The 14,015-nt window shown below is 44.9% G+C and overlaps 1 protein-coding gene across 1 annotated transcript in view; it reads right to left on the reverse strand.

Annotated features, from left to right (window-relative positions):
- The window catches only part of IQCH (IQ motif containing H), a 219,174-nt gene that overhangs the window by 194,271 nt on the left and 10,888 nt on the right, over positions 1–14,015 (reverse strand). Inside the window, exons 3-4 of the mRNA XM_073618288.1 lie at positions 7,492–7,589; positions 3,688–3,787 (exon numbers count right to left, since the gene is read on the reverse strand). Of these exons, the coding sequence (XP_073474389.1) occupies positions 3,688–3,787; positions 7,492–7,589 (198 nt within the window). The remainder of the gene's footprint in view (positions 1–3,687; positions 3,788–7,491; positions 7,590–14,015) is intronic.

Here is a 14,015-nt window from a genome sequence, read left to right on the forward strand (position 1 = left end):
GCGACCTGTACTCCTTCCAGAGTCTCAAAGCTGCACAAAGGGGGTTGATTTACTAACACTGGAGAGTGCAAAATCTGGTGCAGCTCTGCATGGTAGCCAATCAGCTTCCAGGTTTTATTGTCAAAGCTTAAAGAGGTTGTAAAGGTTCGTGTTTTTTCACCTTAATGCATCCTATGCATTAAGGTGAAAAAACACTTGGTAGTGACCACTTTACTTACCTGACCCCTCGAACTTGACCCACGAGGACACGCTGTCTCTCTGCCCGGAGTTCTCGGCTGTTGATTGGACAGATTGATAGCAGCGCAGCCATTGGTTCCCGCTGATGTCAATTAAATCAAATGACACGAGCGCCAGGGGGCGGGGCCGAATCCTGCATTCCGCCTCTATGGACGCCGAATTCTGGACTCGGGAGCGCGCCCGCAAGGTAACCCCCTCGGGGAAGCGCTTCTTCGAGGGGGTTATCAGATGTGAGGAGGAGCTCCGAGAGCCGCTGAGGGACCCCAGAAGAGGATGTTCGGGGCCACTCTGTGCAAAACGAGCTGCACAGTGGAGGTAAGCATGAAATGTTTTTTTTTTTTTTTTTTAAACATTTTTACCTTTACAATGACTTTAATTGAACAAGCTGAAGTTAGAAGCTGATTGGCACAGCTGTACCAGATTTTGCACTCTCCAGTTTTAGGGTTCCTTTACATGGGCGGTCCGCCCGGCGGACTCCCCTTTGCTCAGAGGGGGATCGATCTGCTGATCCCCGCTGAGCAGGCGAATGAGAGGTCCCTGTCCGCTCACTGTGCTGAGACGGACCTGTCAGAGTCCCGCTCTCCTCTATGGGGAGATCGCATTAAAACATACGGCCTGTCCGTTTTCATCCGACCTGATCCGCCAGTGGCATGGAAAATAGGGTCACCATCCGTCTGGTTTTGGAGGAGAGGATCAGATAGCAGTGGTGTCAGCTGACATGACGCCGCTGACATCCGCTGCTCCATAAGGTTGAATGGAGGGTCCGATCAGGTCCACGTGAAAAACTGACAGGTGGACCTGATCGAAAAGCCGGTGTGAGAGGGGCCCAAGTAAATTAACCCCACAGTCACTAACTCCTCAGCAATGGGGTCGCTTACACACTCAACCACAGGATCCTCAGTTGCCTCCTGCTGATATCCACCTAATGAAGGAGATGTAGACTCACACCACCACAGGCAGCTGGACAGTCACCAACCAACTTCCTCCTGACTCTCTCCAGTGAGCTTCTCCCTGGAAAGGGATCCTTTCCAGCAGGACTGGATCCAGGAAATCTGCACCTGTTACTCAGCACTATTTAGGAGCTCTTCCTCCACCTTCTGGGCACACCTCCCCAGGGAATGGCTGGAGTTCCATAATTCTTCAGGCTGCATGCCCTGTTCTTCCTCCCACTATGATTCTAGAATTCGGTGGAAAACAACAGAGCAGACGTGACGTCCGCAGGACCCGCTGATTGGCTCCCCCCCTGTGGCCACCCCCTAATGAGACAGAATGGCGGTCTGCCAATGTAATCAAGCAGACCACCGTGCTGTCTGATCTAGTGTCCCTGATAATCAGGAACACGGATCAGAGTGTTCATGCAGTGAGCCCCCCACACACAGTTATGCCCCGTACACACGGTCGGACTTTGTTCGGACATTCCGACAACAAAATCCATGGATTTTTTCCGATGGATGTTGGCTCAAACTTGTCTTGCATACACACGGTCACACAAAGTTGTCGGAAAATCCGATTGTTCTGAACGCGGTGACGTAAAACACGTACGTCGGGACTATAAACGGGGCAGTGGCCAATAGCGTTCATCTCTTTATTTATTCTGAGCATGCGTGGCACTTTGTCCGTCGGATTTGTGTACACACGATCGGAATTTCCGACAACGGATTTTGTTGTCGGAAAATTTTATCTCCTGCTCTCCAACTTTGTGTGTCGGAAAATCCGATGGAAAATGTCCGATGGAGCCCACACACGGTCGGAATTTCCGACAACACGCTCCGATCGGACATTTTCCATCGGAAAATCCGACCGTGTGTACGGGGCATTAGAAACACACTGAGGGAACACTGTTAACCCTTTGATCGCTCCTGATGTTAACTTCTTCCCTGCCAGTGTCATTTATACTGTGTCCATGCATATTTTTTAGCACTGATCACTGTAATAATGTCACTGGTTCCCAAAAATGTGTCAAAAGTGTCAGCTAGGTGTCCGATCTGTCCGCCGCAATGTCGCAATCCCGCTAAAAATCACTGATCGCTGCCATTACAAGTAAAAAACAAATTCCATAAAAATATTCCATAGTTTGTAGACGCTATAACTTTTGCGCAAACCAATCAATATACGCTTATTGGGATTTTTTTAACCAAAAATATGTAGCAGAATACATATTGGCCTAAATTTTTTTTTTTATTGGATATGTATTAATTATAGCAGAAAGTAAAGAATATTGTTTTTTTTTTCAAAATTGTCGCTTTTGTTTTGTTCATAGCGAAAAAAAAACAAAAAAAACACAGAGATGATCAAATACCACCAAAAGAAAGCTCTATTTGTGGGGGGAAAAAAGGTCATCAATTTTGTTTGGGTACAGTGTCGCACGACCGCGCAATTGTCAGTTAAAGTAACGCAGTGCTGTATCGCAAAAAATGGCCTGGTCATTAAAGCGGTTGTATACCCGCTGACATTTTTTTTTTTTTTTTATACACCTGTAAGGCTAAAGGCATAATGAGCTAGTATGCACCGCATACTAGCTCATTATGAAATACTTACCTTAGAACGAGGCGTCGGTATCTTACCTGGTCCATGCTGAGGTAGCTGATATGTTGCCTCGGCGTGTCTTCCAGGTATCGCGGTACCGGCGCTGTGAGTGGCCGGAGCCGCGATGTCATCACTCCCGTGCATGCGCGCGGGAGATTTCTTTCCCGGCAAGGTCCGGCATTTGCCGGGCCTTCAGCTGAGAATCCCCTGTGCGCATGCGCCGCTGCAGTCAGCGGCTCATAGCCAGGGGAATATCTCCTAAACCGTACAGGTTTAGGAGATATTTTTTTTTACACAGGTAAGCCTTATTGTAGGCTTTCCTATAGGTAAAAGTTAAAAAAATGACTATCAACCGCTTTAAGGGGGTAAAACCTTCCGGGGCTTGTACACTGTACAATGTACATTGATTGTCCTGGAGGTTTTTCCTTCAACAAAAGTAGAATTACACTTTAAAGGGGAATTATGGCCAAAGCTCTTTTCATACTTCTCCTGTGGGTCACAAAAGTGAACTTAGTTCTGCACTCCTGTGATCCATATTCAGCCAACAGAACCGATCCAGGCTCTGCAGGGATCCTGACAATAATGTTGGGATCTGCTCAGATGTCTGACCAGCAGCTGGCTCAGGATCTCAGTGTGCCGCTAAGGTCCCGAGCCAGCTGCTCCCGCCCCCTCCACAGCCCGGCGCTCCAGTGAGTGCTGGAGGGACAGAGCAGAGAGCCGCTGACTGACAACCACTGCTCTGTGCTCAGAACAGAACTGAGTGATCAGCAGTCTTTCATCGCTCAGTTCTCGGTATAGAGCTGGCGGGGAACAGATGAAGCATCAGATGGATGCTGCAGCCATCTAGGTGAGTATGTATGTTTAATTATTTTGGTTTCCCGCACTTCTCTTTAAAATATTCAAAAATGGCGGCTGTGAACTAACCTTTTGCCCTGGTGAGATGTGACTTAGAGGTTGTCTTCTTGTCCCTGGAATATTTGATAGAAGTGTCTGGTTTTGCTTTGCAGGCTCCAGTTGAGGACCCCTATGAAGGCAGAAAACATTCAATATCACGCCGATGTAGGTCACTTTTCAAACCCAACATTCAACTTTCTTTGTTTATTTGACATACAGTATGTGACAAAAGTGAGTACACCCCTCACATTTCTGTAAATATTTTATTTTATCTTTTCATGTGACAACACTGAAGAAATGACACTTCAGTGTTTGGACATTTGGACATTTTCACTTAGGGGTGTACTGACTTTTGTTGCCAGTGGTTTAGACATTAATGGCTGTGTGTTGAGTTATTTTGAGGGGACAGCAAATTTACACTGTTATACAAGCTGTACACTCACTACTTTACATTGTAGACAAGTGTCATTTCTTCAGTGTTGTCACATGAAAAGATAGAAGAAAAGATTTACAGAAATGTGAGGGGTGTACTGACTTTTGTGAGATGCTGTATTTCATTTTCACTGGTTTTGATACTTATGGTTGTAATGTTTTGTTTTTTGGTATTTGGAGATCACTATTATAGAATTGGGTAGTTTATTGCATTTGCGTGCCCTAAAATTAAAGTTTTTTACTGAAATGTAGCATTTTCTAAACTGTTTCGCTAATATCATGTGGCATAAAAAAAAAAATTGGACCTAAAACTATTTTATTTACTGGGAAAAAATGTAGCAGCGCCTGTGCCTGTATCTCACTCTAGCAGCTACTTTAGCTTGATGTATTTGTTTCACTAGCGCGGTATTTTTTCCTATATTTTATTTACTGAAATGATTTTTTTGCTGTCCGTCGATCGTTACATGTGAAGTAAACTTTGTATGAATGCTATATGTCAATAAACACCCCCATGTCTATGTTTAGGTTCACACTTTGCAGTTCAGAGTCCAGTGTGGTTTTGTTCACCGGTTCAGGTGCGCATTTTTACTTAAATTCGCACCTAAACTGGACCCGAAATCGCACAGGACCCTTTTCAGTAACGGACCGCGGCCGCCCCAGATATGTGTGCACCGGCTCCATAGAAAGCTAGTCCAATGTACATCCACATGTTATGCAAATCAGATGTTGTTAAAAAAAGAATCCGATTCGCATATACATGAACCGAGCCTTAACCACTTGCCGTCCGCGCTATAGCCGAAAGACGGCTGCAGCGCGGACTTAATTTGCCAGGAGGGCGTCCATGGATGTCCTCCCGTGCTTGAGTGGCCTGCGCACAGCTCGCTCTGTGATCCTGACCCCTTACCATGTGATCAGCTGTCAGCCAATGAAAGCTGATCATGTGATGTAAACAGAGCCGGTAATCAGCTATTTTTCCTCCTCGCACTGGTAGCGTGAGGAGGAAAAAAAAAGCTGATCACTGGCAGCTGCGAGAGGAACATCATTCCCGATCGTGGAGAGTCACCAGCGTCACCTACCAGTGCCCACAGTACCACCCATCAGTCCCCTCAATGTCACCTGTCAGTGACCACAGTACCACCTATCAGTGCCCACAATGTCGCCTATCAGTGACCACAGTACCACCTATCAGTGCCCACAATGTCACCTATCAGTGACCACAGTACCACCTATCAGTGCCCACAATGTTGCCTATCAGTGCCCATAGTGCCGCCTATAAATCACCAACCAGTGCGTCATCACCAGTGCTGCCTACCAATACCACCTACCAGTGCCCATCAGTGTCAGCTATCAGTGCCCATCAGTGACATCTATCAGTGCCACCCATCAGTGCCACCCAGCAGTGCCACATATCAGGGCCCAGGTCTTATCTGTGCCCATCAGTGTCGCCTTATCTGTGCCCATCAGTGCAGCCTAATCAGCGAATATCAATGAAGGAGAAAAATTACCCGTTTGCAACATTTTATAACAAACTATGAAACTTTTTTTTTTTTTTTTTTCAAAAATTTCTGTCTTTTTTTTGTTTGTTTAGCAAAAAAACTAAAACCCAAGTGTTGATTAAATACCACCAAAAGAAAGCTCTATTTGTGTGAAAAAAATGATAAAAATTTCATTTGAGTACAGTGCTGGATGACCGCGCAATTGTCATTCAAAGTGTGTCAGCACTGAAAGCTGAAAATTGGTCTGGGCAGGAGGAGGGTTTAAGTGCCCGGTAAGCAAGAGGTTAATGAAGCCTTAATTTACTAAATAATAAGTGAGATAACCATTGTCATCCTGTCAGCCTTCGATACACTAACTTGGTAAAAGCTAGGGAAAAGTGTAATTGGTTGCTTTTGGTTACAAGACATCTGTGCAGCATTATAATGTTCATTCACCACATCATTAAATTATTCTAGGCAATTACTAAAACAGAACTAAACTGCATCTGGAGCACCGCAAACTGAAAACTTAATTTAATTCATTTTCAATGTTCAAAGCGACATCCATCCATGTCTCCATGCTTTATTTTGCTGAGAAATCACTTTGAAAAACACCCCCCTAGCATTTCTAGCTGCGGCCATCTTGAGTAAGGGCAGATGATTCATGTAACGTTTACTTCCTGGCAGTGGCGGTTGGTGCTCAAAATTTTTTTTTTTTTGGGGGGGGGGGGCGCAAACAAACTGAAAAATACTGAACCCCCCCCCAATCAATTACAGCCTCACTGTGCCCATCATATGCAGCCATTGTGCCCATCAAACGCAGCCACTGTGCCCATCAAACGCAGCCACTTGTGCCCATCATATGCAGCCACTTGTGCCCATCATATGCAGCCACTTGTGCCCATCATATGCAGCCACTGTGCCCATCAAACGCAGCCACTTGTGTCCATCATATGCAGCCATTGTGCCCATAATACGCAAGCACTTGTGCCCATCAAACACAGCCACTGTGCCCATCAAACGCAGCTACTTGTGCCCATGATACGCAGCCACTGTGCCCATCAAACGCAGCCACTTGTGCCCATCAAATTCAGCCACTTGTGCCCAGTATATGCAGCCACTGTGCCCACCGACCACCCCGACTCGCAGGGCTCGTGGCTCTGGCAGCACCCCAAACCCCCCACGTGCGGCTCTGACAGACCCCCTGGCACTTACTGCCAGGCAGCGGCTCCTCTCAGTGCACCAGAGCGGCGACGAACTCCGCTCCAGCGTGTCTCCTCCGCTCATCTTCCTAAGCGCCAGGCATCCAATAGGGTGGCCTGGCTCTTTAGCCAATCATGAAACAGGTCTGACGCCCTGTCTCCTGATTGGCGGGGAGGAAGGTTAGTGTGAAAATAGCGAAAATGAATTCGCTATCGTCACACAATTGGGTTGGATCAGGGCGCACTCTCTGCGACCCGAGCCCACCCTATTTTGAAGCCTATTAGAGCCTCTGGCTCTAATCAGGTGCTTCAAAAAGTACCACCCCCTCTCGCCCCCGCCATAGGAATCCATGCATCCAGCGTCCTGAAAGGGGCCGGGCGCTTGGATGGGGGGGCGGCACCCATGCGCCCACACCGCACAGGCTGCCACTGCTTCCTGGAATCCATCTGCTCTTAGCTCAGGCATGCAGGCAGGAGGGTGTGCTTAGCTGAGAAAGCCCTTGCTCCCGTGAAGACTCAAGTAATGGATGACATAATTTTGGCCTAAGTCAGAAACCAGAAAGACGCTGAAAAAAAAATGTAAAAAGCTATCTATTTACTAATGCTAGCAGAATAAGGATTAAAAACAGTTCATGTTGCTTGAGAGAGTTTAGTTCTGCTTTAACCTTGCATTAGAACTAGTAAAATGACACCTACTTCCTTCTATACTGTATGTGATAACTTACCATTTCAATGCACGTGGAGTATACTTGTCTTTGCTCTGCTCATGGAGGATTGTCATTGGGTTGCAGCTGATGTAAGCCAAATAATCCTGGGTATGCTTCTGCCAAGCCAATGACATTTACATTACATTTTAAACAAAGCATAAGTAAATATTCTTCTATTTTATCTTTTTAGAGGTTAAAGCAAAACTGTCAGACATTTCAAAGATTTAAAAGCAAAATTCCACCTAAGAGAAGACCGTACAGTAGGTACTTCTTCAAGACGACATAACAGACGAAACGCTTAGGGTGAAGTCTGCAATGATGCGTTGTATTTTTTTTTTTCCATTTTTTTTAACCACTTGGGGCCTCCCTACCGTAGATATACTGCGACAGAGCGGCCCCACTGCGCTGGATCAAGTAGACGTACGCGTTCCGTTTCTTCTTGGGTAGGGGGCGCGCAGGTGTGCACCCGCCGCCCTGGCTGTCCTGCAATTCACTGCAGCACAAGCTGATCAGCGGGTCCCGGACAATGGTTTATGGCCAGCCCCAGCTGATCTGCTGAGCAAATGACAGAAAAGAGCCCTTATAGGCATTAGATAGATACAATAGAATGAATATCTATTTCTGTGATGTTTTGCTGATTGGGTTGTGCTGCAGAGCATTGCAGCACAGCCAGGGCGGCGGGCGCACACATGTACGCTCCCTACCCGGGAAGAAACGGAACACGTACGTTATCAGGAACCATGAATTAGACTGAGACAGAAGTATAGTTAAATCACACTTGTATAATAATAATAATAAAAAGGTAAACAGAGTAAGCGTAGTCAAAACAAGCCAGAGTTCAGTAACCGGATCAGGTAGTCAGCCAAGCCAATGTCAGAGAGCCAGAGATAAACGTAGTAGTGCAGCAAGCAGGATCAGGAGCCAGAAGGGACGTCAGCTGAGCAAGTCTTCAAACAGGAATGCAGGACAAAGTCTCTGTGATGTTGACAAAGGCGAAGGCAGAGATCAAGTGAGCTGGACGGCTTTAAGTAGGCAGGACTGACGAGCAGAATCAACAACAGCTGGGTAACTGGAGAGAGATGGGACCTGGCAATTAGCCGACAGCTGAGGGGCCAGCTCAGAGAAGGAAGGGCTGAGCCCAGCCCTGACAAAACAAGCCAGAGTTCAGTAACCAGATCGGGTAGTCAGCCAAGCCAGTGTCAGAGAGCCAGAGATAAACGTAGTAGTACAGCAAGCAGGATCAGGAGCCAGAAGGGACGTCAGCCGAGCAAGTCTTCAAACAGGAACGCAGGACAAAGTCTCTGTGATATTGACAAAGGCGAAGGCAGAGATCAAGTGAGCTGGACGGCTTTAAGTACGCAGGACTGACGAGCAGAAGCAACAACAGCTGTGTAACTGGAGAGAGATGGGAGCTGGCAATTAGCCGACAGCTGAGCGGCCAGCTCAGAGAAGGAAGGGCTGAGCCCAGCCCTGACATACGTGTACTTGATTCAGCGCAGTGGGGTCGCTCTGTCGCAGTATATCTGTGGTAGGGAGGCCCCAAGTGGTTAAAAAAAAGTAAAAAAAAAAAGATTTCATCCTAAGCGTTTCGTCTGTTATGACTTCTTGAAGAGCAATACTTATTTAAATAATTGGGTGATTTTTAAGAAGAGGCAGACCTTTCACAGCAGACTTATAGCGGAGATTAACTGCATCCAGGGCCGATGCTACCACTTGGCAACCTAGCACTTGCAGCCTTTAATTTTTTTTGGGGGGGGGGGGGGGTGCAAGTAGCTGGTCTTGCCTAGGGTGCAAAATAGTCTAGCACCAGCCCTGACTGCATCAGGCAAATTCATTTCATCAGTCCATATTTTCTTATGTGTCAGAACATGTTTAAAGTTTCAAAGAGATACCGCCATTGCATGACATCAGATAAAACATGTAGACAAAGCAGGCTGATAAAACAAGATAAAACGCTCATATAGTGTAATCATTAGATAGCATCTGAGGGAATTTTAAGGACAACCGTTTGTATATATCTATCCAGGAATTATATAATTGTTATATCCATGCGGTTCTAGGCTTAAGCGTAATAACAAAGCTAAAACAAGAAGAGATGGATGTATGAAGTGGCATTGAAGGGAAGGTGGTCACTGCATGAAATGTTAATCAGTAAGGGCCAGTTCACACCATAGAAACGCAGTCCGGATGCGCTCTAGATGCTTTTTTGCATGCGCGTTTTTGGTGCGTTTTTGATGCAGTCCAGTGCATTTTCCCCTCCTTTTTTTTCCCTTAACCTTAAATAAGAACATGGGTGTTCCATTGCGTTATTGGTGCGTTTAGGTGTGTTCCGGTGCGTTTCCGTGAGTTTTTGATGCTTTTTACAGCGTTCCAGTACAGTCCAGTGCAGGAAAAATGCAGCACGTTCTACTTTTTTTTCTGGAATTGGAACGCACTGGAACTGCAAGCACTGGTGTGAACTATGCCACTGAAAACCATATAACCTACTTTCTATGCGTTTTTGATGCAGAAAAAAAACACACTGGACTGCATGTGGTGTGAACTGGCCCTTAGAGAAGTACATCATTGATGTAACGTAATGGAGAGAAGACAATTAAAAAATATACAGTAAAACCTTGGATTGTGAGCACAATTCATTCCGGAAACATGCTTGTAATCCAAAGCACTTGTATATCAAAGCGAATTTCCCCATAAGAGATAATGGAAACTCAAATGATTCGTTCCACAACCATTTATTCATAAGTCCTTCAGTTTATAGTCCATATAAAAATATTACAGCGATGTGAGGTTGTGCAAGCATAAAATGTCCATCCACAAATGGAAGCCTCCACAAGGGGATTAGAAGCAAAATCCAGCAGGAGCTACAGAGTAGACATGTGCAATTCGTTTCGTTCCGAATTCGTTTTTTAACGAATTTTCGACAAATTCGTTAATTCAGAAATATCCGAATTAATGAAAACCCGTTTAACAAATTTTTCAGAATATTCATAAATTCAAAAAATTTGTACATTCGTACATTCGTAAATTTGTAAATTTGGAATTTCAGAAATAATAATTAACTAATAATAACTTAACTACTATTACTAGTAACTATTAAATTGTAGGTATTGTAGTTTCCTTTCAAATTTGGCTGTCAGTGAACGTAACACATACAAATTTATCCGAAGATTACCAATGATCCGAAATAACGAATGCCGTATTCAAGCAAATGGAACGTAATGAATTGATAATAATAAATAACAATAATAATAATAAAAACCTTTTATTATTATTATTATTTATTATTAATTTGTTCCGTTCCATTTGTTTAGATGCAGCATTCGTTATTTCGGATAATGCGTAACTTCGGATAAATTCGTATTCGTTACATTCACTGACAGCCAAATTTGAAAGGAAATTACAATACCTACAATTTAATAGTTAGTTACTATTTCAGGTTTTCAGATTTTCAAATTTCGAATTTACAAATGTACGAATGTACAAATTCACGAATGTACGAATGTACGAATGACCGAACTTACGAATTGCGATCATAACAAATGACCTGAAAAACGGAAAAAAAAATAAACTAATGAAACGAAAACGAAAATGAACAAATTTTTTAGCTGTGCACATGTCTACTACAGAGTATAAAAGAGAAGAGAGGCGCCTCTAAGTGTAGCAATATGGTTACATTTAATGAAGGTACGACATTTAGCCACTCACATGGTTGATGATTAAAAAAGACACATCTAAGTATGCAGGCATCTGGGGTAAAGCTGTCCACATAGATCAGGGATATGCAGTTAGCAGACCTCCAGCTGTTGCAGAACTACAAGTACCATGAGGCATAGCAAGACTCTAACAGCCACAAGGATGACACCCAGAGGCAGAGGCATGATGGGACTTGTAGTTTTGCAACAGCTGGAGGGTCTCTATATACATATCCCTGACATAGACTGTCCTCACTGCCATTGACGTTGTCCCTTCCACGCTGCGCTCCACGAGCGGTTCAAGCCTCGCCTTCAGATCGCTCTACTGCAGAGTAGTCTTCCCAGTCACGATTGCAGACTGACAGCGGTGAGAGCCGGCGGTGCGGAGGATTATCTGTCAGTCTGCAATCGTGACTGGGAAGACTACCCTGCAGTAGAGCGATCTGAAGGCAAGGCTTGAACCGCTTGTGGAGCGCAGCGTGGAAGGGACAACGTCAATGGCAGTGAGGAGGACGGTCTATGTGGACAGCTTTACCCCGGATCTCTGCATACTTAGATGTGCCTGTTTTAATCAACAACCATGTGAGTTTCTAAATGTTGTACCTTCATTAAATGTAACCATATTGCTACACTTAGAGGCGCCTCTCTTCTCTTTTATACTCAGTTGTGACATGACGCTACATATTCATATATATATATATATGAAGACATCGCTTGTATATCAAGTCCAAATTCATTAAAACATTTTGCTTGCAAAACGCTCATAAACCAAGTTACTCTCAAACCAAGGTTTTACTGTAAAAAAGAAGAGTCTAAGGGTGGAGAAGAAGAAGAGTAGAAGAGGACATTTGAAATATGGGGTTGGTACAAGCATTGGTGGTAACTTTCCCCCCTACTGGAATCTTGAATGTGCAAGGAGCTAATGCGCCTGGTCATTAGGGAGCTTAGAAGTCAGCAGGCCCTTCCCCTCAACATCAGGCGGATCAAAGCTTGCACTATCAGTTTCCATTTCCGGGTGATATAATGTTATCCAACGATCCCGGATTTTCAGGAATTTGTTGTGTCTGTCATCCAGGATACTGGTGAGCCTTCCGATACCATGATATCGTTGACTTCCAGGAATGGGATAAGTTGTTTCTTCAAACTCCACTCCAGTGCTCAATCGCTGCAAGCAAAATACGATGGACAATGGCGTTTGCTGTTTCTTAGTCAACTGATCAGATGTAGAATTTAGGAGAGCCTGCCTGGGGTCTTTAGAGATATCTTTGTGAAATAATGTTTTAAGGAGACAGAATACCTTGATCCAGAACAGCCTTTGTCAACCTTTTTGACATGGAAGAACCTTTGAAATAACTTTTCAGGCTCAGGGAACCCCTTTTAATAATTACTAAATCTACAGCTATCAGGACCTGGATCTGAACCCAGGATCTCTGCTGTGTCTGGCAGTAACTCTTCTTCCTGAGCCACCTGAGATTCTGGACTGCTCCCTGATGGATCTCTTAGACCAGGGGTTTCCAACATTTTCAAACAAAGGGCCAGTTTACTGTCCTTCAGACAATGAAGGGGCTGGACTGTGGCGTAGAAAATGAGTAGAAAATGCCCTGAGAGTAAACCATGTCCCATCATTGGTGTCAGTGGGAGGAATACTGCCCTATCATTGGTGACAGTGGGAGGAATAGTGCCCCATCATGGGTGTCAGTGGGAGGAATAGTGCCTTGTATCAGTGGCTGAAGAAGTGCCTCAAGGGCCCAATAGAGGCAAGCAAAGGGTTGGATCCAGACCCTGGGCCACAGTTTGGAGACCACTCTCTTAGACAATCTTGCCTTGTTCCTCTTGAACCTTGAACTCTTTGCTCCTCCCATGAACTTACTGATATAAACCATGTCTTCGCACTTCCTGCTTGCCATATTATTGTGCTCTCTCCAGCCAATATCTCACTCTTGTCACTCCTGCTGCCTTCTGTATCTTCACTACCACTTGTTACCATTCTTTGGCTTGTTCCTCGATTACACTTTCACTTGATTCCATCCTGCAACCACTTGTTACCGACGTTTGCCCTGTTTTCTGACTATGCTTCTGCTTGATCCCTACTTGAAATATCTGCTACTGGACCCCGATTTACTCACCTCCTGGTGGGGCGATCCTGAGGACCACAACCTGGTACTAAGAGGCAGCAAAACCCATCTCCACCATCAGTAGCTCTGGTGAATGCATTATCCATCTGGGTGACCTGTCCATGTACTCATCCTGCTGGTCCCTACTGCTATAGCTACTAGTCTCTGAGCCTGACCCCTAACCGTGACAACAGTTTACAGTACATTAGCATGATTGTCACTGGGAAGAATGCTGCTTACATTTGTGGCAATTGGGAAAATGCCTCCTACAGATAGTTAAATACATCACTGGTGTCAGTGGGAACTTATATGAGAGGTATGAATTGCCAATTGTTCAAGGAACCCCTGGTAACCTCTGAACGAACCCACGGCTTCCATGGCACCCTGGTTTAGAAAGGCTGGCCTAGTATTTGGTAGCAAATGGTCATGTCCACCAAATATGTAACATGTCCCCTGAAAATGCTAAAAGTGCAGAATTTAGGTAAGAAAGTCAAGAGGGGACCATATGCCAATGCATTATTACCTTATAGGCTACATTTGTATTAGTAGCATCAAGGAAGCAGGAGGTCAGATTTCTCCAGATCCAGAGCCATTCCTCAGAATGCCCAAGGTCCATTTCCCATCTACCTACATATAAATGTTGGTCATGACTCAGACGTTTATTCAGTTGGGCATATAAAAATGTAATCAGCTTGTGGCCTCCTAAAGTACATAGACAGGCCTAAAGACGATATGG

Source organism: Aquarana catesbeiana, linkage group LG03 (genome assembly GCF_042186555.1).
Source record: "Aquarana catesbeiana isolate 2022-GZ linkage group LG03, ASM4218655v1, whole genome shotgun sequence".
NCBI lineage: Eukaryota > Metazoa > Chordata > Amphibia > Anura > Ranidae > Aquarana > Aquarana catesbeiana.